The sequence below is a fragment of the Triturus cristatus genome, chromosome 11 (genome assembly GCF_964204655.1).
Source record: "Triturus cristatus chromosome 11, aTriCri1.1, whole genome shotgun sequence".
Taxonomy (NCBI): domain Eukaryota; kingdom Metazoa; phylum Chordata; class Amphibia; order Caudata; family Salamandridae; genus Triturus; species Triturus cristatus.
In genome coordinates this window covers 714,760,140-714,786,558 of record NC_140594.1, presented here as the reverse complement: position 1 = coordinate 714,786,558, position 26,419 = coordinate 714,760,140, and the positions used below count along the sequence as shown (strand labels likewise).

The window sequence follows — 26,419 nt, the reverse complement described above, 5'->3', positions numbered from 1 at the left end:
AATTGGCCGCGTCCCCTGCCAAGTAGGATATGGCGAACGCCACCCTTGAATGGTTGGTCGGGAAGGAAGCCGGCTTACATGAAAAATGTAGCAATATTTGGGTTAGAAAAACCTGTGTCTTTCGAGGATCGCCCGAAAACCTCTCGGGGGTAGCCAGGGGTATGGGAGGAGGCACCGTCACCTGTATGGAAGAAGCAGCGGCAGAGGCACTGAAAGGGTTCCTGGTCAACAATTCTACCTTGTCCTTTAAGGCGTTGGTTTCGGCCCGGGCCGACGCCAACTAATGCTGTACTAAAACTAAAGCATGGAGCACTTCCTCCATGGACGCCATTATCACTGCGAAATGGACCGGGCGGAATGTAATTTGTGGGTTCGTGATTCTGTCAGGTTTTCATTCCGCAGGAACCATTTGCAGTGATAAGCTCCACCTCCGGACCTGCCACACACCCCGGTGGTAAATACGTACAGGGTGTGCGACTGATACGGCGAGGGAAAAACCCCAACCAGGGGAAAAAACCCAGGGAGGGAAAGGAAAGGGGCAGCAGGGAAGGGAAGCTGAAAAACAAAACACACAGGTTAATCATGCGCCAATACCTACTCTCAGTAATTTCTCGCTAATGAAAGGAATGTCACCTGTGCTAGCCTGGCCTGTCGGCTCTATCTCCCCTTGTTCCTCTCGGTGCCTTCCTTTCCCCCTCTTTACTGCAGGAACATCCATGTACTGTCATAAGCGGGTCACCTCCTGGTTTAAACCCTTCAAATATCACCCTATGTACAAGTGTCACGCAACCTTCGGTGTATATTGCTTCATATACCCCGAACTTCACCAAAGTTCAAAGTCAGTCAACACGGGAGGGCGTAGGAACAAACTACCGCCGTCCGCGTTGCCTCCAAAGTCAATCAACACGGGAGGGCGTAGGTTATACTACCGCCGTCCGCGATGTCTCCAAACCTTCGAGACGGTAATGCTGAGGTTGTTCCTCTACACCCCCGCACTCCGCCCCTTGCCGATTCCCTAATAATCCAGGAACGTTGGGCTACTCGTCCCGACTCCCAGCTTCTAGGCACACCAGATAACACCCGCGATACCTGTCCGAGCTTCCGCTCGTATTCCAACTCTCCGAACGTCTCGGAACACTCCAACGGCTCCTCGATTCTCTCTCGGGAGCCCTTCTCCTCTCTCCGATCGCGACTCGCCTCGCACAGCCTCCAAATACACAGGACCCAGCTCAGCGTCTCCCGCTAAGTTCAGTACGTCCTCCGAATCACGAACACTCCCCTTTCGGTCTCGCCGCGCTATATCCTTCCGGCGCCCGGGGCTTCTGGGAAGTGTAGTTAAAACCCACGGACTTGTGGGAATTGTAGTCCAGGCAGGCGCCTAGACTAAACCCTGACACGTTAGTCATAAGAACAATGTTTGAGAATTTCTGACCAAGTCCAGTTTGGTCATGAACCAAAGGAGGTCTGGAAGTCTCCTGGGTCCCTAGATCCAATTGTCTAATTTTGGACCCCCAAATAGGGGTGGCAATACGGTCTTTGTAAGTAATCTTGGGGGCTTCCCCAACCCCCCCAGGGTGTTGCGTCAAAGTCCCTTCCCCAACTAAAGTGTTTTTTCTACGACCCCCACCAATTGGGACTGAATCGTTTTCATTAGTGGGTTTGGGGCCGTCCTTACTGAGATGCAGGTTCACCGGACGTGTAGCTTGAGTAGGGTCCAAGAGATCCATTAATAGACCCCTTATACTCATAACCTCCCCTCTAAGTTCCTTGATCACCCTTTCTAATTCCCCTATGGTGTGGTTGCAGGTACAGCAATGGGCCGGACTACAATGTTCTGGAACAGGCACTGGAGAGGAGGAGTCATGATTGTCACTATGTAAGACTAGGGGGGCAAATCTGTTAGAACAAATAACATTAGGGTAAGGTTCGCTGCATATCTCATCCTCTACCTGGACAACACCCTCATTATTTACATGCAGTTCCATGGACACAAGGGGATCACCAACAACCCGCTTTGGCCCACCCTTTTTAGGTTTAAGGAATAGCTGTGGTATCACTATATTTTTCAAAGAAGGTGCAGGAGGATTTCTAGTGGGTTCTTCTGCGTTAGGGCTTGGAGCGTTTTCTAATATACTTTCACACTCTTCTATAACAGTATCAATTCTGTCCATCACACAGTTAGCTGCAGCACTTTTGGCTGATTTCTTTTGCATCTTTTTCTTATTTTGGTTTAAGGTAGGACCATTTATGCCAGCCATTCCCTCCATTACTTTCCTCTTCCCCATCGGACCTAGATATTACCCCCAAACAGCCCCACCAAATAGATTGAAAACACTTCCCGCTAGCTGGGCACCGTATAAGGGTAGACCATGCAACTCCTATATAGTGTAAGACACAACTAATGGGGCGGCTGGGGGAATCCCAAATGCTATGCGCTAATAAATAAAACAAAGGAACAGTACCAGATGAACGGAAGAGACCGGGCCCAGCCTTGCCTCAGTCTGCCTCCAACGCCCTCAGACGGCCCCCGACTTTGCCCGGGCTTAGCCCGGCGTCCGCCTGCGCGCGTCCCGCATGGCGGATAGGATGCTCTACAGATATCTCCTCTGGTGGTTAGGGGCGGACCCGCCGTTGTCAGCGCTGTCCCTCAGGCTCCTGGGGCTTGTGGTCCGGTGTCCTCTCCCCGCTGTGGCCCCCGACAAGACTGCGCTGCGTCTCCCGCGAAGCGGGAGACGCGATTTGATTTAAAGTTCCTCGGTGGTTGGGGGCGGACCCGCCGTTGTCAGCGCTGCCCCTCAGGCTCCTGGGGCTTGTGGTGCGGTGTCCTCTCCCCGCTGTGGCTGTGAATTTCAAACGGCTTAGGAATCCATTTACAAAGAGTGCGTATTTGCTTTCATTCTGTTATGATGCCGCAGTACAAACATAGTAAAGATAAGTACACTAGAATAACCGTAACAGTGAAAAAGACCAGTGACTGAATGCAGCGTGTTTACTGGGCATGCATATCATCTATAATGCTTTGTGTAGGGAGTCCCAGTGCTGGGCGATGGGAAATGTGTATAAGCCTGCTCTTTTTTCCCTATGTAAATGCACACTTCCAGACGATAGCCGTGGGAGTGACGCCTTGTCCCAGGCCTGTGCCCTCGGTGAAGTAGGGTTCTTCCAACATATTGTAATGTGTTGTTTAGCTAGTCGGGTCCAGAAATCTAGTTGAGGCCCTGTGTGAGTAAAGGGGGGTAAAAAGCCCCAGTTTCAACTCTTCTAGAGAATTATTCAGTCGACGGCCAATGACCCAGTGGAGCAGCTCAGTAACCCTCGCCCAGTAGTTGGTCAGTGACAATCACAACCATACGATATGAGGTAGGTCCGTGTTCAGAGATTTACACCAAGGGCAAAGTGAGGATGCCCCCTGATAAATCTTAAAGAAGAGATGTGGGAGGAGATACTCTCTTTTAAGACGCTTGACCTGGATATACTTAAAGGGGGAATGTTGGGATACTCTATAGAGGTATGTTAGAATCCGTTGCCATTTTGAATCACGCAATGGGCGACCTTTGTCAATCTCCCACTTCTCCGGTAGGGAACTCCTGGCTTGACCCGGCCTTTAATCCTTCTGTGGTCGATACACTGATTACTTTTACACTTAATATTCACAACTTCAAAGCTGGCATGAAGCACTACATAAAGTGTTATTTTTTTCCCCTCTATGTGACTTTTACGTTATAGCTTCAAACTGAATGTAGTAAGCTTATAGCTTATTTCATCCTATATTGTCAGTCGGGGGTGTATGAATGATGTTTTATTCCCTGCACCCAACTTTTCATACTGTTGTGTTGGACAGAATCATACCAGATACATTGATCCCTTTTAGAATGAGAGTGCAGCAATCTGTTGATCCCTTGCAGAATGAGAGTGCACCAATCTGTTGATCCCTTGTAGAATGAGAGTGCAGCAATCTGTTGATTCCCTAGTAGAATGAGAGTGCAGCAATCTGTTGATTCCCTAGTAGAATGAGAGTGCAGCAATCTGTTGATTCCCTAGTAGAATGAGAGTGCAGCAATCTGTTGATTCCCTAGTAGAATGAGAGTGCAGCAATCTGTTGATAGCTTGTAGAGTGAGAGTGCAGCAATCTATTGATCCCTAGTAGAATGAGAGTGCAGCAATCTGTTGATTCCCTAGTAGAATGAGAGTGCAGCAATCTGTTGATTCCCTAGTAGAATGAGAGTGCAGCAATCTGTTGATTCCCTAGTAGAATGAGAGTGCAGCAATGAGAGTGCAGCAATCTGTTGATTCCTAGTAGAATGAGAGTGCAGCAATCTGTTGGTCGCGAGATCTATTCCCTCCACCCTTGTGAGCTCAGTAAATTGAGTTGCACACGTTATTTACATTGCTTAAAGCATTGTATCAAAACAATTTACTACTGTCGTTATTATGTATTTCTATAAGGGATATCTGTGTGGGGGTCCACTGTTATAGGTAAGTATATTTGCACTCACCAATGAACATACTACACTAGTAGAGAGTCTAGTGAAAGGTACTAACAAAAAGCGAGGGTTGACGCGACGCTCGAGTGTTTGAGTGAGGGGGCGGGATTAAATTGTCGGTCACGGACAGTAAACGAGATAGAGCATCATTGAGAGCAGGATGGGGAGGCAAACGAGAGAGGAGCCGCGCTCTCAATTTACGCTGCCTTTAGGGAAATGGTGGGTTAATGGGACCAGAACAAATGCTATAGAAGTCCTTTCTGGCCGTGTGGTGTTTTAGTATCATTCGACATGCCTTGTGAATGGCTTTTAAGGGGAGCCAAAAGGACCAAAATGCAAAAGTATTTTAATCGGAATGTGAACGAGGCCGCTTGCATAGGTGTTTTTGCTGAGCACTTGGGCCTGGGAGATATGTGTAATGAAGGCTGACTCACTCTGTTCCCGCGTGTAATGTTTTCCTTTCTTACCTCTCTCTCTTTCCGTTTGTAGGATTCTTCACGTGGGCAGCTCGGCAGACATCTCAATCTGGCCTTTGACGAACTTTGCATCTGTTCAGCACATCTGCGTTGTAGATTAAAGCCCACATGGAAGTGCCTGTCTGTCACCCCGGTCTGGACTTTCACAGAAGACGAAGAGGACGAGATAAACAGTGAAACCAGGACTTCTACATTAGTGTAGAACAGGAAAGTAGTAACCTGGATGTGATTCCCTTTTGTCAGTTTTGTAGTGCGCGATGTCTGAGATGTCATTTTGTGACTCTACAAGCCCCCTGGTGAACAGGGTGCTGGCCTGGATTTTGGGAACAGAAGGGTGATGGTGCCTAAAATACAATATACTCAGTGCCCTGCCGAGAGGAGTAGTGCATTGCAGCAGCCCTAGCTTTCAGCCCATGACGTAGGATCTCCTGACCCCAAGCTGAAAGCCCCCGCTGTGCAGTGACAGCTGTAAAGTGACCTCTGTAGCGCACCCCCACGCCCACTGCGATTGTAGCTTGTACAGTCCGGCCAGTGTTTCCTCTCCGTACGGAACCTCGCAGGGGACCTGCTGGGCAGCTGCACAGAGAAGGGGTGCCTGAACCCAAATCGACTACTTTGAACTGCAAGTCCTCCTCACTAAGTGGGATTTCTTACTGAGCTTGACTGACCCCTATATTTAGGCAAGGAGGGGCACCAGCACGACTGTTTAGTTCTGAGGATGCCGAAGATAACACAAGGCCACCTCCAAGGGGGATGTTTTTAAATGGTTTATCTTCTTTTCTATTTTTTAGGCCATGGCCGCAGCATACAAGCTTGTGATTAGCAGCGTGAACTGTTACAACAGTGTTCTGATTGATCGACGCCGCCAGCATGCTGTGCACTACTGCACCGGGGATTGTAAAGCTTTCATGCATGGCGTGCAGTGCATGGTGGTGCATCATAGCATTTGTGCCCAACTCGTGCAGGCTGTGGATAGCCTTGCACCTGGTGTGCGGAGTGAGGAGTCCAACCAAAGCAGCACAGTCATCGAAAATAGCCTTAATGCGTCTGGCATTGAGGACAGCCACCAGGTCCTTCACCCAAGTGCGCCAAGAATCAAAAAAGTATCTTCTGTCCAGGGCGTCGGCAACCTGAATGACATCACCGGGGAAGCCATCAATCTTGCCAGTGGAAAAACCAAAGAATTCTCCTTTGAGAAGATCAAGAGCTCCTCCAGTCATCATGTCACTTTTAGAAAGGGGAGGAAAGTACGCCCTGAATCCTTCAGCAGGAAATCCGCAGACTATGACCTCCTTTATAGCCACTTCAGCCATGATGAAAACTGCCCTCCATTTAACGTCCTTCATACTGTGGCAGGGGAGGAGAAAGGACAACTTTCTCGCAGCACTTCACTGGAGCAGAATCTGAACACCATGGCCTCCTTGTATCTCCAAAACTTCTCAGAAGAGTACCTGATCACCCAGATCCTGGAGAAACACAAACTGGATACTTCTGGTTCTGGGGAGGATATCAAAATGTGCTTGGATATCTTACTCAAGTGCTCAGAGGATCTCAAAAAATGTACTGATATCATAAAGCAATGTATCAAGAAGAAATCTGGGGGAGGCGGCAGTGGTGTGAGCAGCAATGACCAGTTTGTCAACCCAGAGAGGATATACATGAATGTAATGGCAAGGCTATCCTCCTACCTTAAAAAACTCCCATTTGAGCTTGAGTATGGGCAGACTGGATGCTCTGAACCTAGTGATCTTGCAGACCTTGTTAATAGCCTGCATGGCTTGCAGTCATCACCATTCTCTCCAATGTTCGGCCGTGACCAGCCCCCAAAGTATGAGGATGTTGTCCAGTCACCACCACAATTAGGACACCTGCATCCACCGTCTACTGTAACGCAAACTTCGTTGACACCTGATGTGTGTGGCCAGCCATCTATTACAAAACCTACTGAAGTAGCCCCACCTAGCCTGCCTCCAAAACTGAAGCATAGCAATAACCCTCAGTTTCAGCAGAAAAATAGCAGGTCTTCTAACAGTAGTCTACCTCACTTGCTAACAGCTCACTCTTCAGAGAATGCCTCCTCCTTCCACTCTCCATCGAGGGGTAATGACATAACGTCTAAGGACTCTTCAGAGTGTCTTTTTATAGAGGAAGACTCAGACCGAGAGAAAGTACTGGGCAAGGAAAGGAGGGCAGAGAGAAAAAGTGTTGAGCACTGGACATTTGGGAAGCAAGACCCTTTACGAACAGACACTACCAGCATCTTATCAGAAGATAAAGGTAAGAACTTAAGGACAAACGCACTTTCTAATGCAGCTGCCAATTCCTTAGGGAGGGGTACAGCGGGGGATCTCCTTTCTACCAAACCCTGCAAAGGAACAACAAATAATCCTGCCTCCAGCAAAGACCACGAGGAGATAGACAAGTTGCTTCTGGACTTGGAACACTTCTCAAAGAAAATAGAACATACACTAAGGGATGCCCCACATGCAGGCAGCAGTCTTTCAACATTAAAATGTACTAGTCTGGATTCAGGGCAGATACCAGGCTCAACACTTGAGCCTACAACTAAAGCATTAATGCCCTTGGATAAAGGTTCTTTGACAACTTCATCAAGAGCTAAAGAAACAAATGGGCACAAAATGGATGAGGAAGACAGAACTCTATTATTGCGTATCTTAGAAAGCATTGAGGATTTTGCCCAGGAGTTAGTGGAATGTCGGGCTGGAACAGGCACCCTATCCAAAGAAAAAGAAGTGATGCAAATCCTGCAGGAAAACTTGTCTCCTACTTCCTCATCTTATCCTGCCACTCTTCCTCAGAACAGCTACAAAGGGCCTGAGGCAAAGGATACTGGTCCTACCCTCCTTATTCAGCAGGTCCCAGCAGTGATCAAGGTAAGATAGGCTTCTCTTAGTTTTTTAGCACTCCACGTGTGGCAAAATATGTTTGAAACATGGAAAAAATATTTGTGCTTGCACATAATTAATGTACTGCATGCTTTCAGCTTGACTGGCAATTCATCATAAATAGGTTTGGTTGCACATTGACATGTGGGAATCCTTAACAGTGTTTTACTTTAATATAAGTGTTCAGTTTGGTGGCATCACCCCAAAAATGACACCTCAATTTTTCTGACAGTTGTGTTTTAACTGTAATCTTCTGAGTCGTTGTACAAGTTGTCTTGATCACAGTTTCTATATTCATGTATTTCACATTTTATTTGTTTGTCCAGTTATGTTAGGACAACTTGGCCCTCTCCACCCGCTCCCCAAACAGTAGCTTTCCCTGAACATAAATCCATGCTTTAAAGTGGAAACAACCGAAAATAAAAATATCCATAACTTCTCCCACTCCACCAAAACTGCGTCCCAACAATGATTTTAAGAGCAGGTCATAAAAACACACACACTTGTCTAACTTGACTGATTGACCTTATAGGCCCATCAGCTAATAATTCCCTGGAGAACCGTATCTACAGTATTGATCCTTACAGATAAACGACAGGAAAGTGCCACAGGTTGGAATCTACACCTAAACTCTTACTAACTCTATATACAGTTGTCATTGCACATTTTACAAACATCTAGATAGTAGTCCTGAATCAACCCAACACTACAAGAACAGCACCATTGTTGCCATGTGCAGAGAAAACCACACCCTTCAATGCACACTCGAAACAGACTCCACAGTTTGTTGTCAGATACCCATGTTACCTCCATTTAAATAGTGTTCAGGGCTGTTAAGTTGAGTTGTAGGGCACATGTTATGGCAAACTATCTATAGGAGGTGACTTATTATCCAGGCCAGTAACAACAAAAACATCAAAACTGGAGCCACTTGAACTGGTAATAACTTTGACTTTTCTCAGACAGTCAAAGTAAAAGCCCATCAGAAATTCACAATAGTCAATCTCGCATAGACCACATGTTCACGCACGCACAAGACATTCATATTTTTACTACATCCCGATGCCTGGCACATGGTATCTCTGACCATTCCCCTATTCTCACGATTTTAAGCTTGGGACAGGCCAGGCGCCGCAATACCCTCTCTATTAACCCTTGGGCATTAAAGATACCCCACATTAGGGAGGCACTGCTCAAAGACACCGACTATTACTTTGCAGAAAATGTAGGGTCAGTCACCTCTGCAGGGATACTTTGGGGGGCTTTTGGTGCAGTCATCAAGGGCCGTGCCCTATCACTAATGGAGGGACACAGGAAAGAACGTTCCAAACGGGTGGTGGAATTGGAAAAAGACATCCTAGTTCGGGAGGAGGCCATCGCGCATGCCCCCGATCCTGATGCACAACACACTTTGAATATGGTACGACAGGACTATCAGCAGCTTCTTTCAGAAGCCACCGTGACGCGCTCTCTAGCTATCCGTCACAGGATCTACGAACACGGTGAACGCACGGGTAAACTCCTGGCCTGGCAGGAAAAGAGGGAGTAGGCCTCGAGATGGGTTTACGCAATATCCAGCCCTGACGGTACACTTCTCACTGACCCCCAGCAAATAGCTGATACATTTGCCGCCTAATTCGAGTCGGTATACAGGACGACCAATACCTCTCAGGCCCCGATGGCGGCTGCACTTCTATCTACTATTAAAGTCACGAGACTATCCACACAGGATAGTGCTTCACTGGAAACAGACATCACAGAGACCGAAGTCCAGAAGGCAATACAGGACGTCCGTTCAGGCAAAGCTATGGGTCCAAATGGGCTCCCCATTGAACTCTTCAAGCCCATGGCCTCTAGGCTATCTCCTCACTTACTGAGCATGTACGCTGAAAGTTTTGAATTGGGTCTCCTTCCGGCCGACGTGAGGATGGCCTCAATTGTGGTCATACACAAACCAAGTAAGCCAGCGGATGACTGGAAATCCTATTGCCCCATTTCCCTCCTATCCGTGGAGGCGAAGATTTTGGCTAAAATATTGGCCAACAGACTTCTCCCTCACATCACTGAGTTGATCCATCCGGATCAATCCGGTTTCATGCCAGGGAGGAATACAGCCCTGAACCTGCGACGGCTGAATGGGGCCCTCGGTAGACTTGAGACTATCAGGGAAGACACGATTCTACTGTCGTTAGACGCCACCATGGCGTTTGACACCATTGAATGGAAGTTTCTCTTTGCGGTTCTGGCTCGTATGGGCTGCGGACCCAAATTCATCAAATGGATTAAGCTACTCTATATGCAACCAACAGCGCATGTCACTGTCTATAATCACATCTCCACTACCTTTCCCTTGCAGCGGGGTACGAGGCAGGGATGCCCTTTGTCACCACTGCTCTTCGCCCTCGTATTGAAACCACCGGCAGTCTAGATTAGGGGTGACCCGGAAATAAGTTGACTAAATTGGACAGAGGATCACAAAGATCGCATTTCGCTTTATGCGGATGACATCCTCCTTTATCTAGCCTCACCTTCGCGGTCCCTACGGCGAGTGCTTTACATATTCCACATATTCCTCGCCCACTCCGGCTACACGATAAATTGGTCTAAATCCCAGATGTATGTGTTATGGGGTGCCCCGCCTACTAGTCCTCGGGGCTACAACATACCAGTGGCGTCTCGAGGTTTTAGGTACCTTGGAATCTTCATTACCCCGGATACTAATTTATTCTATGAAAGTAATCTGCTGGGGCCCCTGACACGTTTGAAATCATATGTCAATCATTGGCAGTCTCTTCCACTCACCCTCCTGAGACGTGCGGCGCTATTTAAGATGCTTGCGCTACCACGTTTCCTGAATGCGCTACAGAATACCCCTAATACTATCCCCGACACCTATTTCTCTAAAATTGATAGCGTAGTGCAGGGTTTGCTATGTGCTATGGGGTGACCGTGCACCGCAAATAGCCATGAATAAACTCACTATGGGATGGTACGACTGAGGTATTGCATTGCCGGACATGCGACTCTATTACCAGGCATCACAACTGATCGCAATTTGGGGAGCATGACGATCCCAACTTTCGCACAGACCGCTGGCATTTGGGGCGGGGAGGATATAATAGGGCACTCTATATGAATTCCCGCAAGCTTAACTTAACGGGTCCCGCCACACGCACAGTGGAGGTCTGGCACGGAATCACAAAGAAATGGGGCTGGCACAACCGATTGACAAAAGCCACGCCGCTCTGGGAACCAGATATGTTGGGTCAGCTTAGTGAATGCCCTGGCTTTGACAGATGGAATACAGTAGGCATCTCCACAGTGGGGGACTTGTGGGTGAAGGAGAAATTGGCCACGTTTGCTGACCTACAGACAAAGTACCAGCTGGCACACACTGAAACCGTCCGATACCTTCCGATCAGTCATGCCATCTCTGCGGCCATGCCCAAGGAGCTTCCCCTGCCTGCGTCTTCCCCTCTAGAGGACAGGTTGATACTTGACCCGATGCCCAAAAAAGCAATATCCCTCACCTATAAAAAGCTGGTAAACAATCGCCCTGACCCTATGCAACGTCTGCGGGAGGGCTGGGAGTAAGACTTGGGGAGCATAGACGAAGAGGACTGGTGCGATGCACTAGCTTCCCCTAAAGAAGTGCCTATCCCCATGAGACTGTGCCTTTTCCAATTGAAAATCCTCCACCGGGTATATTCGATGCAAAACTCTTATTTAAATTGGGTAGAAGACCTGACCCCTTATGCTCGCGACACTGCAACCGGACTGGCACCTTCTTCCACATCGTATGGGACTGCCCACTAATGAAGCACTGCTGGGATACAGTCACAAATGGAAAGGACTTGCGGCAAAACCTTGAAGGCCTCCCCCCAACTTTGTCTCCTCAACATATGGGATGCCACTGATCTCTCACAGGCAGAACTAACATGAGCTTCGATGGGATGGGCCATTGCAAAACGCAATATTGCACAAAAATGGAGGGTGGGAACGGCCCCATGCCTACGTGTTTGGGCTATGGACATGGACAGGGCAATGACTGCCGAGAAGGATGTGTTCAAATGTAGAGGGTGCCCCAAGAAATGGGACCACAAATGGGGGAAATGAAACAAATACGGAGGGGATATCTGTATATCCCCTTCTATAGAACTGCAGAGTGAAAGAAACTTATTACTAGATCAACTAGCAAACGATGAAGAGCCCCCACCCCCAATTCCTTAATGTTTGTTTATCTGTGCGACCCCACCTGCTTTGTACTTTATCGATGTTTACAGAACTCCTAGCTCTTATTGTTCACCACCTAGAAGGAAAGATAGAACCCTGGCTAATCGCTGGGACAGCCACTGTGATTATTGTTATTTTACTGTATTGTATGCGGTGTCATTTTACTGTGGACCTGACTATTGCTTTGCCATTGCCTTGTTCTGGTTTCTATTTTCTTTGATTAATAAAAAATTGTTTAAAAAAAACACACAAAAAACATCAGAAATGATTTAGAGAGTTAAAGTCACCAATGTCCCAGGAGATGGAAGTACATGATAAAGATACTGATATTTTACTCATGGGTCATCGGTTGAGCTGCACTTATTTCCTTTTGCCGAGGCTTTTTAGAACCGAGTAGATGGCATGTGGGTTGCAACCATCTACAATGCTATTTAAAGGTATTTGCTGAGGAAATATAGTCCAACGATGCATGGGAAGACCTAATATATTCCCAGTGCTGTTGAATCGTAACATAATAATAGCCAGATCAGAACAAGAAGAAAGAATTCCTTAGCCCATAAGATAAGCACAGAGCAGACAGTCTGAGAGACTGTTTTTTTTTTTTAAATATATTTTTTATTATTTGACAAACAAACATCAGCAGTTACATGATCATATGGAAGGGGCAGACCAGTGGGCATCAGCGGTGCAGAAGGCAAGACACAAAATACAATCGTGCATGGTGGAAGGTCTAGGGCTAAGGGGGATCGTCACAAGCAGAGGTTAAGGGGGGGCTGACAAATATCTCCTCGATAGGAGTTCCACATGCCCCACACACAAGACCATTTTTGGGGAGATCCACGTGATACATATACAGTCTTCTCTCTGAACATTGCCCAATCCATATCTTTCTCCAAATCCCGTGCCGTGGGCGGATCCGATGCCCCCCACCGCTGAGCAATATTCCTCCTGGCAAACATTAGCCCCAGAGTCACCCATTGTGTCAAGCAGACATTCAAGTCAGTCGGCTCCCAGATGTTCAGGAGACATCTACGGGCCTCCACTTGAAGCTGCGCTGACAGAACAGTGTAGGACTGTTGAAAAAATATTTGGCCGTTTCTGGCTCTGAAAAACAGAAATGCACCGATAACTTTTTGCAATACCGGTATTCAATGTACGAGTAGGTGGCAAAAGTTGTGGTTCATTTGGCTAATGTGCTGGGTGGTGATATGGAGTCGTCCAGACATATTATATAGTTTGATGTGGAGTCTGTTGACTATTGCAAGTGGACTGGTTATCTCTTTTCCAATGATGCATAGTTCTCAGCTTTGGTTGTACTGTTTTTCTCTGGGTGTACATTTTAAAATTTTGAACGTGCTACTTGATGAATAGAAAATATTGGATGTTAGTGTGGATCATACATTAAAGAAACTTAAGGAAACAGAATGCCAGCATAGTCTTTAGTGTTTGCTCAAACTCCTAACCTCTGACCTCCACAGTAGAGATCGATGACTATAACCTTGAGAGAGACCTACATTTTTGAGGGTTCATTCGTGGGTCCACCATGATACATTTACCTTCCAGTGACAAATGACTGACTCCACTAAAAAACGTTCACTACAGTGGAATCTGTGGCTCACAGAAGTGTGATTTGATAACCCTCTCACTGCATTTTATTCTAGGGGAAGTGTGATGTAGATCTTTTGGTGGTGTGAAGGACTACAGTTAGAAAAAAATAAAATATTAGTAAATGTTATAGTCTTCAGTTCAAGAATCGTCTTTCACATTGCACTCCACCACAAAGCCTAAGAGCAGATGCACTTCGAGATTAGCTTTTAGAGGAGCTTTCTCAAATGTTCCTGCAGTGGGCTATAGATGAGGTGTGATGAGTAGAATTGAATGTAGGGTTTTATTGGAAAATCTTAATCCAACAAAGTAGACCGGAAATGGTGAAGACCATTTTAGACCAGAGAGCTCCCAAAACATGAATGATATTGTGGACTCTCTGATACAGATTGGGTGAGATTCCTGGATACACAAGTTGCATATTTCCACATCCTGGTTGTTTTTGTTTGTAGGAAACTCACATTGGACAGAAGGCTCCAGTTTAAGCACATGCCCACTGCCAGAAATGGCCCAGCACCTAAAATAGACGGTTCCTTTTTTCTTTCTGGGTTAGGCAATAAAGGCTTCAGTTGGTAGGCAGGGTCGAGGGGTCATACTGAAAGACAAAGTTCTCGGGGGGAGCCTACACATAAGGATCGCCCACTAAATTTGCCACCAGAGGCCTGCCCATATACGGTTATTTTGGCCAATGTCCCGAAAATTTGTGATGGCAAGGAAGAGCATTGGTCCTCCCTGAAAAATAAAGCCCTCCACTATTTGGCTGGGAAGACAGTCTTGGGGAGTCACCTCTTTGATTGTTTTAAAATGGTGAGAAGGGTTCCTTGGGTGGGGAAGTCCAATAAGACTCTGAAGGGTGACTGTGTCGTTGTGAATTTTAGTTCCCCCGATATAGTCGACCACATTTTAAGACAAGCAGGGTCTATTAGAATTCAACAGGACTATGTTAATGTTCTCCCATTGGGCTTTTTTTATCCACCACTTTTTTTGGGGCCTGTCGGAATGAGAGAGCATACCTTTCAGCACGTCCCTGCAAGTAAAACACTGCTATTAAGTAATAGATATGAAGTCCTTAGTACTTTAGATGTTAATGACTGACTCAGGGTCGATAGAGTTTGTACCCATAATAACGTATCCAGTGCAGTTTCTTCCAATTCTTTTGGGTTTTTACCTCCCAGGATACCTGCTGTGGATAATATTGTCAATTCCAGTGCTCTAATAGTTAAAACTTTACCTTTACAGACAGAGCTTGTTACAAGAGTCACGCAGAGGCGTCCTGAGGAAGTTTCTGTAGTTAGGAGCGGAATAGCTCCTATCATTAATTTTGATAATTTAGGTGTTGAGTTGCCTAATAATGGAGTAGAAGCTGATCCACTACCTCTTTCATTTAATTTGGAAAATTGTTTAATAAAAGAGCGAGAGTGTGTAGGAGGCACTCCAGCAATAGATATAATTACTACTTTATCATGGAATATTGCTGGTCTTCGCTCTAAAAGAGGTGATCAAAACTGGAGGGCTTTTCTTTCCACTTATCATACAATTGCTCTGCAAGAAACATGGGAGGCTACAGATCCTTACTACCTGGATGGGTATCAGTCCTTCACCAAATACGCTGTGCCTTCTGTCATGGGGAGACCACGAGGGGGTCTTTTGTTATTATTCAGTCTAAAGTTATTATATAGTATGGAGCTGTTAGTGACCAATTCTTCTCATATTTTAGCGGTGAAAATGGAATGTGTTAATTTGCCATCATTATTGGTGGTTAATTTTTATAACTCATTCACTAGATTGGATGAGTTAGAGCATCTCAAAGCACTGTTCAGATTCTTGGACGAGTATGATGCAATTAATGTTAAACCTTATTTGCTTTTACTTTTTGGCGATTTTAATATTCATGTATGTCATCTTAATTGTTTTGCAAATAACCATCATGATTTTTGCCCGCATGAGGCTATCCATTTTGAACACTCTAAGGGTGGGATATATTTAGAGAGTATGGTATCGGCCTATCATTTACACATGCCTGTTCAAGACTTGTTGGTTCCCGTCCCTACGTTTACGGGTCAAGGCCATTGTAGTACAATTGACTACATCTTCGTATCTCGCATACTGATGAACTTACTGGGTACTTTTCGTGTTACGCAAAATGCCTTAAGTGATCACAATCCTCTTACTCTGGAAATCAAAGTTAAGGCCTTGAGGAAAGATGTTCCCTTGCCTTCGATCTCCAACACAAATCTAGAGACTACTAGTCAGGGAAGACGATTGAGATGGGATGTTATTACCCCGGCCGATTTCCTTGAAAACTTATATGAAAGTAAAAAAGAGGATTTTAGTCTGTGTCTTTCGGCAGTGGCACAACCGAGGGTTATTCTGGGTGCCTTTGATAGAATAACTAAACAAGTTGTGGGGAATCTTACCAGTCATGGGAGACCAAGGCCCAAGAAATTTAAAAACTGGTTTGACCATGCTTGTTCCAGTGCTCATTCTGCTCTCTTATCGGCATTGAAAGAATCCGGTAACAACCCTAGTAAGATAGCAGAGGCTAGAAGATGTTACAAAAAAGCAATAAAGGACAGGAAAAATCAGTTAAAAAATAAGGCATGGGATGATTTGTCCGACGCAAGTATCCAGAAAAATAGTAGCCAGTTCTGGAAGGTGATTAATAGTCCTCTTTTTGATGAACTGGAGAATACTAACAAAGAATGTCTCATCCCGCCAGACAGATGGGTGGCTCATTTTAGTGGTCTTTACTCGGAGATTCAAGAACTTAATCCAGTAAATTATGCGGATAGTACATTAGCCTCAAGAATCCTTTTTAAGGAGGAAGAAGTCCTGGAGGCCATTGAGTCAATGGCAAAAGGTAAAGCCCCAGGACCGGATGGAGTTCCCGTGGACCTTTATAGGGCTGACTCAAGGTTTTGGGCAAAACTTTTAACTCGTGTTTTTAATGCTGCATCTGAGGCCGGTGCTCCTAAATCCTGGGGCAAAGCTGTTATTGTCCCTCTTTTTAAAAAAGGTTCAAGAGAAGATCCGGCTTGTTACCGGCCTATTTCTCTCTTGGATTCTGCCATGAAAGTAATGGGTAAAGTTGTCCTTGCTCGCTTAACAGTGTGGTTGGAGGAGAAATCTATAATCTCTGACCTACAATATGGGTTCAGACAAGGAAGGGGTACTGTAGGTCAATGCCTTAATTTACATCTCATTATTGGGAAATACACGGTCGCTAAGCAGGGGGACCTCCATTTAGCATTTATGGATTTGTCCACTGCTTTCGATCTTTTAAATCGGCAAAAATTATGGGCCTTATTAGCCGTTTTGGGGCTTGATCCGGTACTGATTTCTTTTTTGGCTGTCATCCACGAGGACACTACCGCAGTTGTCCGCTATAGTGAAGACGGGAGTCAGACAGACGCTTGGCAGGTAAAGCGTGGAGTAAGACAGGGGTGCATTCTTGCCCCCCTACTTTTCTCGCTTTACATTAATAATTTGGGCGTGGTTTTAACCTCGGTTAGTAAAGATATTCCCAAAGCCGGCTCAAAAATGATCCCCGCATTAATATATGCGGATGACACCGTTCTGTTGGCAAGAACTGCGAGAGGTTTACAAGCTCTTTTAAATGGATTTTATGATTTTATGGTCTCTTTAGATTTATTAATAAATTTTAAAAAATCACATTCCATGTCAATAGGTACGGGGAAGGCAAAAAGGGTGAAATTTTTCTGTAACGGGCAGGAATTAACAAAAGTGCAAACCTTCCCATATTTAGGGATTGTATTTGACGATAGAATATCCTGGGTCATGCAACGTGCTCAGAAAAAGAATAACCTTGCTAGAGCTACAGGTGCTCTGTTGGGCTTTGCAAAGCGTTTGGGGTGTAAACCGCTTCCTGCTCTAATGAGAATCTATAGAGCTAAGTGTATTCCCATGGCCCTATATGGTAGTGAGGTCTGGGGTTATAAGGCCTCACCTGACATCCAAACAGTAGAAAATACTTTTTTTCAGAAACTGTTGTCTCTTCCCCCTTCTGCACCAACTTTTAATATACATGAGGACCTGGGGGTGGGATATCTCGCTGACCAAATATCTGTGGCCCCGTTATTAGGTTGGCTTAGGGTTTGGGCGCAGCAGCCACCAAATCTAAACCAACAAATTATTCAAGATTGCTTGTCCCTAGATGAAGCTATGCCTATCCCATGGATCTGCTATATTAAAAACAACCTGAAGTCACTTGGCTGTCTCGAATTGTTTAACAGTCCTTGTGCGCTGAGTAAAGAGAAAATCAAGGCCCTTAAGACCCAATTTTTGACTAGAACAATGTTGTCAAGGGAAGGAGATGAGTTGGGGAAACCGACAGTTAGGAGGTTTGTTATGTTAAGTTTAGGTGGTGAGATCCAGCCTTACTTAACCTATATTAACAAACCTTTCCATCTGTTTTTGCTAATAAGGTTTAAGCATGGTATGCTCCCTTGGCTTTTGGCCTACCCCAAAGGCTTTTTCAAAGAGGGAACTTTGGGGCCTTGTCCTTGTGACAACATTTCTGAACAAAATACGTTGCACATGTTATTTTTTTGCAAATTTTACTCTTCTCAGCGTAAAAAACATATTCTTCCGATTTTCAAGAATCGTCAATTTGAGCAAGTAAGGCCTGCGTTGGCCAATCTACAAATGTTGGAGTCTCCTCTGATTTGTTTTGGGGTTGCAAGCTTCATAGTGGGTGCTATAAGATGTAGAAATAGGGCTCAGTCCACTTAGTTATTCCCCTCATTTTCCAATGAGTATTGTGCTTAACAAACTGTTGAAGATGGAATTTTGAAGGAGAAATGATTTTATAGATCGTAATATGGCTGAATTAATTGAAAGACATACTTTTATTGTATTTAGTGCCAAATTGTATTGTATTTATTTTTTGTGTTAAAAATTTTTGTAATTGCATTTACCTGTACAATGAATTACTGTTCTGTGCTTTGATGGTTTTAAAATTTTAACCGAATAAAGCAAACTTTGACTTTGACTTTGATAGGCAATTCAGATGGGACACTTGGTGCCTGGATTCGTCTTGTATTTCTAGCAAGTTTTAGTATGAAGAGAGTCCCAATTGGCTCAGTGGTTGTAACACTAGAATGGATTTCAGATCTCCTTGTAGTGAAACAGAAGTTTTCCCAGGATTTGGTGTGGTGGGTGGAGGCGGAAAAACAATTGAAAGGTCATCCCAGGGGTGATACATGCCTTCTAACAGTCTAACAGACTCTGAATGTGGGTGGCCTTATGTAGCATTCCAAGCATCATCAATGCATTATTATATTGGAGGTTAAGCAAATCGGGCTGTCTCTGATAGTTTTCTATCCCCTGTTCAAAGCAAGAAGGGTCTGGTGTTGAAAGACAGTATTGCAAGTGCAGTAGAGTGGACTTATTGAACTTGCACAAAACATTTATGAATCCCCATAAACCAGCAATCCTGATTGACATTCACTATTTTGCTGTGGAAAGCTAGGTTCAGGTGGACACTCTTCCAAGGCTTCACACATCTTGACACAAATGGAAATGCCATCCAGATATGGTTGCAAAACACTTCAATATGTAGGAGTATCCACAAGTTGATGTCTTTGTAACTCACCAAAATACAAATTGTCCATGTCTCTTGAATTTCTGAGATGGGAAACTTTGTTCAGGACGTTTTAGAGGGCAATGACCTTTTGGCTCCAGATTACCCAAAAGGATCTGGTATACTGATCTCTGGTGTTTGTGAAGGGGAATGTAAGTATGCCTGAAAGCCTCTTTCACCAGCGCCTGAATAGAATGCAGTTGCATGTGGTTCCTTGGAAAGGCCTCGCTTAGGAGGTGCCTAATGTTATGATGGATTCCAGACAAACTATTAACAGACACCTACATAAATGTAGGTGGTTGAAGTTCTGGACATGGTATGAGAAAGCGATCTGGATTCACTACAGCTTAATTTTCGAAAGTTTTTTGCTATTTATGAATGAAGCTTTCCAGAAGTAAACTTGTAACTGTTATATTGCTGTGTTTTCCCTGTTTTCTCAATAAAATATGTTGACCCTTTTTTTAAATGGGTTGGTGAAAATATCCCCCACTTGGGTTGCACAGAGGGACCTTAACCTGGTGTTGGCTCTGCTATTTAATTCTTTGCACTGGAAAAGATAACTTTTGATCTTTCAGACGAGATGTATTTCATCTTTGCTAATCTCTTCATTTTTCTTTTGATTTACTTATTCATTGAAGCCGAAGGATAACATGCATCAGAGGTTTGATCCAAAAAGTACACCCTGCTTCTTGCATCAATGTGATCAGCAATAAAATGATCCTGAACATGAAAGAGGTGATTGGTATAACTGTGTGAATTACTTTGGGTTTTGCAGATGTGAGAAATTCACCAACGATTGGAGATGGTCTGTCTGCCCTATTTAGATAGTCTACTCTTATAGTGTATACACTCTTAAGTAGGGCATTTGGTACATCTACCTAACCTTTTACAGATGTATTGCATCATTCAAACTGTACATAACGCCTTAAGTCTAGTCTAGGTGCTAGTCTTAACCAGAAGGCCAGTCTGTTATCTGTGCTGCCTATTGGGTACAGACTAGCACACTTTTTTGAGATACCAAATAGACCGAAAATGTGCTTATGTGATTCCTAAAGTTAGCTTACGTTTGAGAAAAATAGAGGGAGAAATACACCCCTCTTGTGCGTGAGAAGCCTTCTGAGACACTGCTAATTTGCAGCTGAATAAAGGGTATGCAGTCTGAAACTGACTCTGGGAGGGAGTGTGGACTATCTTTCTTATCTCCCTATAGAGAAGTCATTTTAAAGAAAATACAAGTGGAACTCTCCCACTGTGTTTTTGGCGCGCGATGGACGACTGTTTGGGAAACGTGGCCCCCTAGCTGTTGTGTGCCTCAATAACCGTATAGCGCACTAAGAAAGCTCTCGTGTGCAAAAGGATTAAAGTAACCAAATGTATTCGTTTTGCATTATTCCACTTTGCTGCTTTTGTGGCAGCTTCAACCAGCTTTGGACAGGTGCAAATGTAAAATCGAAACTATTCATTATCCACCTGGGTGTCCGAATAATGGTTTAGGTGGATTCTTTCATGAACATTGAATAGGAAAACTTTAGGAAAGGAGTCGGCGCTTAAAGATTCGTATGTCGGTAAATAGTGATTTTGAAGGGAACTTTAGAAAAAGTTAAGGACCTGAGCATTAGTAAGAAGAAAGGTTGAATTAATCATGTAATTAGTATAATGCATCATACCTTGAATAACAGCTTCACAGAACATTACAAAACAGCTACTGGTATTATGGGATAATTACCATGCTAATTGGCAATTATATAGGGCACACTTTGACATTACAGTGCCACTTTATAGTCCGAGGTTTGAACTTCCAAAAGTCTACATTGCAGAGCATAGTCTTTTTCAGTTTTACAGGAGTGTGTACTAAGCAGGGTAAATAGATCAGTTATAGAAGGGTTGCTATAGTGAGCAATGGTACCTATAATCTGCGTTCAGCTACTACCAGCTAGGACGGACAGGTTCCATGAAGTGCCATATGAGCCCCTGCACTAAGGACAATCCATACATTTTTTAGTGGATGCATTAGTTGCTGTCTGGAAAGAAAGTCCACATGTGTTACAATAATTAAATTTCGAAGAGGTTTACAGAGTTGGTGAAGTGAATACTGCTGGTTCTGAGTTTTCTTGGTAGGCCCAAGGTGATATTGCAGGAGGATGAATTGCTTGTGAGGACTCTGATGAAGAGTGTCTTGATTAACTTTTTTAATAACAATTTTTATTGTTTTCAATAAAGTAAGATAAAACCAACACATTACCAGTGTTGTGTTTATGTCCATGAAAGTTAAACAGACTTAATATTGTCTTCAGTCAGTACTCCCATCATATCATTGGTGTGTGACATCCACGTATGAATTCATTCTCATTCCCAGATTATCAGGCCATCCTCATATTCTTTAACCCAAGAACATCCCCTGTTTTCATAGTATCGAACGCACAACCCAGCCACTTAGCTATTCTCTTAGCTTCATATTAAATCATGTATGTCATACCATCTACGTCACCCCTTTCTAAATTTCCTAGACTGCCATGGACATGCAATAATCCATATTACCACATGGGGCTGAACCTAGCATATGTTGGTCACCCAAAGATTTCTAATGTCATGGCTAGCGGCCAGCAGTCCAAAGTCACAGAACAGTATTTTTGTATGTTGGGGATAATCGGTCTCCACAGACTCCTAGTAACATAAATGTGGCATCCTACTCAAGCACCTTTTATGCAATATTTGACAGGTGTTCACATACCCTGCACCAAAATCAAGTCAATTTTAGTCACTCCCATTATGTGTGGGTGATGGTTGCCTTGTCACAGCATCCTTTCAGTCAGAGGTCTGTCTGTAAATGATCAAATTTAAGTTGCGTCCTGGTGTAGTATATCTGGTGCAATAGCTTGACTTGTATAAGTTGGCAAACTGCCCTAATGGCTGTGTTCCTCGGACTCCATCTTGCTTAATCCTCCTCTCCATGGTCCACTTTTCCATTTTGGCCGAAGCTTTCTCCACTTCTCCCTCGTCACAAGCATTTTATCCAGTAAATTTGTTACTAGCGTCCTATATACCTGCAAATGCATTTTCCACCTGAGAGGTTCTTTTAATGCCCTTTTTCCAGTGGGAAGAGATCCCGTTAGTCTCATAACAACACCCTATACCTATTCCTTGCATTTCACAGTTGTAGGCTTTTAAAAACGTAAGACTGTTCCAGAGTCTACTGCTCACTCAGCTGTTAACTGCTTTTTATTACCCCACTGCCTCGTATGTCCCACACTGTGGAGAATCCTATAATGTCTCACTTGCGGAACCCTTGAAGTTATCTTGTGTTCCCCTCGGATATGATTGGCCTGAGATGAGTCAGCCTTGAAGCCTATTGTCTTAACCAACTGTGGATGCTTTTTAGGTCGAGCCTGGGCAACGCATGCACTGCTCTACGAGTCATTCTGTATTCTGCCCATATCTTTAATTGACTTGTGTCATTTTCCATTGCAAATGCTGGCTTCTGATTTGTTAATAGGCTTGTTAGTCCCTCCTTAATACCGGCTTGTCTTCATTTGTAACCTCCCATGATGACTGGCCCTTTTACTTCTGTTGTTACACAGTATGTCTTTTTTAGTCTGTAAAATACACACAGATGATGGACAAAATGCAGAGCAAATTAAACATTCACCCTCAGTCAATAGATCTGGGTTAAATCCATTGTTCTTTTCCTCACCATGTCACCCCAGTTTAGAGCCAGCCATATGCAAATTAGTCTTGACCCTGTGCCTCATGGGAACAGTCCAGCCCAAACTGCTAAGTCAGGTCCTCCCTGGACCAGAAACAAGCATCCTGCTACCGGTTTCGGGGCATCACCCCTCATTAGCCAGGGTAGCTTGAATCAGTGGCACAGTGAGCCCGGGACCCACGTCTGGGCATACCCGGTCCACTTAAGGTGAGAAGGCAAAAGACACACAGATGATGGACGGAATGCAGAGCAAATCAAACATTCACCCCCAGTCATTAGATCTGGGTTAAATCCATAGTTCTTTTGCTCACCATGCCAGCCCAGTATAGACCCAGCCATATGCAAATCAGTTTTGACCCTGTGCCTCATGGGAAAAGTCCAGCCCAAACTGCTAAGCCAGGTCCTCCCTGGACCGGAAACAAGCATCCTGGGACCGGTTTCGGGGCATCACCCCTCATCAGCCAGGCTAGCTTGAATCAGTGGCACAGTGAGCCCGGAACCCATGCCTGGGCATACCCGGCGCACTTAGGGCGAGAAAGGAAAAGACACACAGATAATGGACGGAATGCAGTGCAAATTAAACATTCACCCTCAGTCAATAGATCTGGGTAAAATCCATCGTTCTTTTGCTCACCATGCAACCCCAGTTCAGACACAGCCATTTGCAAATCAGTCTTGACCCTGTGCCTCATGGGAACAGTCCATCCCGAACTGCTAAGCCAGGTCCTCCCTTCCTTTTGCTTTTATTTAGTCTGTAAGCATGACATGCTTTCCTGCAACATTCAGCACACCATGCACGCTTTCACTTTCCAAGCAGCCTGGGACAGGGGCGGACACTTCTTTGAAATGAAATAGGTCTTACATTTATAAGAGTTGGAGCAATTGGCATTGTAAATGACAATGTCTTTTATTTATGTGTTAATTATCAAAACAGATAAATAAAAGGCTTTGTAATTTACAATGCCAATAGCTTAAATTCCAGCAAATGCGAGGCATATTGCATTGCAAATGCTTTTTGCATCTCTGTATCTAGGACTTGTGGGGCAGAGGAGAAATGAGAAAATTGTCCTGCAGCCAGATGAGGAATGGAGTGAAGTCTCGCAGAGTAAGGAGGGCTTTCGCTTGTGCTATTAGTGTCCAGTCAACCGAGGTCGGTACACTGAGAGAGGTTCCATTTAAACATGAAGCAAAACAGTAGTGCGTCAGAGGTTTGTTTTTTAATTGCCAAGGATACCTTGTCGTCATCTGGAATCCGAAATGCTATGTCCTTTGCAATACCCAGAGTGTTGCCAAGCTCAATGCAGAGTTATGTCTCAGAGCTGAGCTCCGTCATAGATTCCTTGGGGGCTATTAAAAAAGAATCTGGCCTGCAACATGCTTGTACCAAGTTTTTCAGAAAGATGCCTTGAGACTGCAAACCACGCCTGCGAAAAACTACTAATGAAGTTCACCCAGGCACCATCCGAAGCAACGTTTCACTGTTTGCGCCAAAAGAAAAATGTTATCTATAAAAATTTTAGATGTACGCTTTAGGTACAGATTTTATGTTTGTTTCATAGTTATTTAGTTGCTGAAAATGTAGTTCAGTATCTGCGGCATTGTGTGTTTTTTGTTTTTCGTGATTCATTGCGCACAAGATGCGATGCGGTTTAGACCATCTTGCTGCAAAATACCTGCTTTGTGCTTTAGTTTGAAGGATACGTTGTTGTCCATTGCCTTCTTCCAAAGCCTCTCAGCCAGTCACAGAAATTCCCTGCTTGTTGCAGAATCTAGCAACACTATTCCAGCATTACTTTTGCAACCCCAAGTCTTTGTACATCACCTGACATTTAGTTGAGAGATGGAGCTTTTGTGAGCCTGTCTTGGGCTGTAAGGACTCTTTCATCGAGCCCTGGTCCTTTTAACTTCTTTTTCTAATATTCACTGGAGGGGTTTGTAGACATATTTGGCCTCTAGGGTATCTCCGCACTGGCAACAAAGCATAGCAACAAGGAGGTGGAGAACTAGCCAGGCTAAAAAAGTTCAGTTTTTAGTGATGTTCTAAATTTGGACAAATCCGGACACACCCGTAGCGCCATAGGGAGTTTGTTCCAAAGGCGGGGAGCAACATAGGCAAAGGCTTTCCCACCCGTGCAAACCTTGTTGACCCGGGGTACCACAAGCAGAGCCTTTCCACTAGAACGTAGCTGTCTGTGGGGAAGGTAGGGGATAAGACTATCGGTCATGTACCTGGGACCGTTATTATTAAGGGTTTTATGAATCAGACAACACATTTTGAACTTGATTCAACTTCGAACAGGAAGCCAATGTAAGCTTTTTAGTAATGGCAGAGATGGGGTTCTGGGTGGTTGATTTAAAGCCAATCGGGCTGCCTTGTTTTGCAGTACCTGGAGCCTATTCAGTGTCCCCTCATTCGGGGCATCCAGGAGTGCATTGCAGTAGTCCAATATACCCACCACCAAGGTCTGAAGTAAGGTCTTGCATGCCGATAGAGGGAGAATATCGAACACTCTCCGTAGGAGTTTTAGTAAACCAAAACAGCTACCTGAAACAGCTGCCCCCTGCTACTTCATAGCTAGAGAAAGGTCCAGATACACTCCTAGGTTTTTAGCCTTGTTGGTAGGCACCGGAGTGGGGACTAATTCTGTCGGCCACCACTCTGGGTACCAGAGAAGTTGAGCTCTGCCAAAAAGAAGGTCTTCAGTCTTGTTGGCATTTAACTGGAGAAAGTTCTTTGACATCCAGTTGGAGATTATATGCATGCCTTCTGCAAACTTATGTTTGGTACCATCTGAGTTGAAAACGGGACAAAGTTATGGCCTCTGATGATCTTTGACAAGGGTGCCACGTATATATTAATTAACGTGGGACTAATGCATGATCCTTGGGGCAACCCTTTAGTCCGTGATTTAGCTTCGGAGTAAAAATTACCCAGGTTCACAGTTTGGGTACGTTGTTCCAAAAAGCTCGAAAACCACTGAAAAGCAGACCCTACTACGCCGATTTCCGTCTTTGTAGCAGTCTGTGATGTACCACAGTATCAAAAGCTGCAGACAAGTCCAGCAGCACCAGGGCTACAGCTTTATCCTTATCTAAGGCCAGCTTAATAGCATCTGTGACACCCAGCAGGGCCGTTTCGGTTGAGTGTTTAGGTCGAAATCCAAATTGTGAGGGATCTAAACATAGCTGGGCTTCCACGAATTTCATGAGCTCCCCATTAACATGTCCTTCCATGAGTTTGCTCATCAGAGGAAGGAGGGAGATAGGGCAATAGTTGGATAACTCTGAGGGCGGAATATTGGTTTTTTTTGTAATCGGTAGAATATGTGCAGCTTTCCACGCCTGGGGTACTATGCCCTCCCTCAATGAAGAGTTAATAAGTGAGCCAATGGGAGCGGCTAGGGGCCGCA

At 44.7% G+C, this 26,419-nt stretch overlaps 1 protein-coding gene across 5 annotated transcripts in view; it reads left to right on the top strand.

Annotated features, from left to right (window-relative positions):
• The window catches only part of PPP2R3A (protein phosphatase 2 regulatory subunit B''alpha), a 1,290,855-nt gene that overhangs the window by 740,426 nt on the left and 524,010 nt on the right, over window positions 1-26,419 (top strand). For all 5 annotated transcript variants that reach the window (XM_085634350.1, XM_085634351.1, XM_085634354.1 and 2 more), the window contains one exon: window positions 4,974-7,854. In XM_085634350.1, coding sequence (XP_085490476.1) covers window positions 5,755-7,854 — 2,100 coding nt within the window. In that variant the 5' untranslated portion in view covers window positions 4,974-5,754. The remainder of the gene's footprint in view (window positions 1-4,973; window positions 7,855-26,419) is intronic.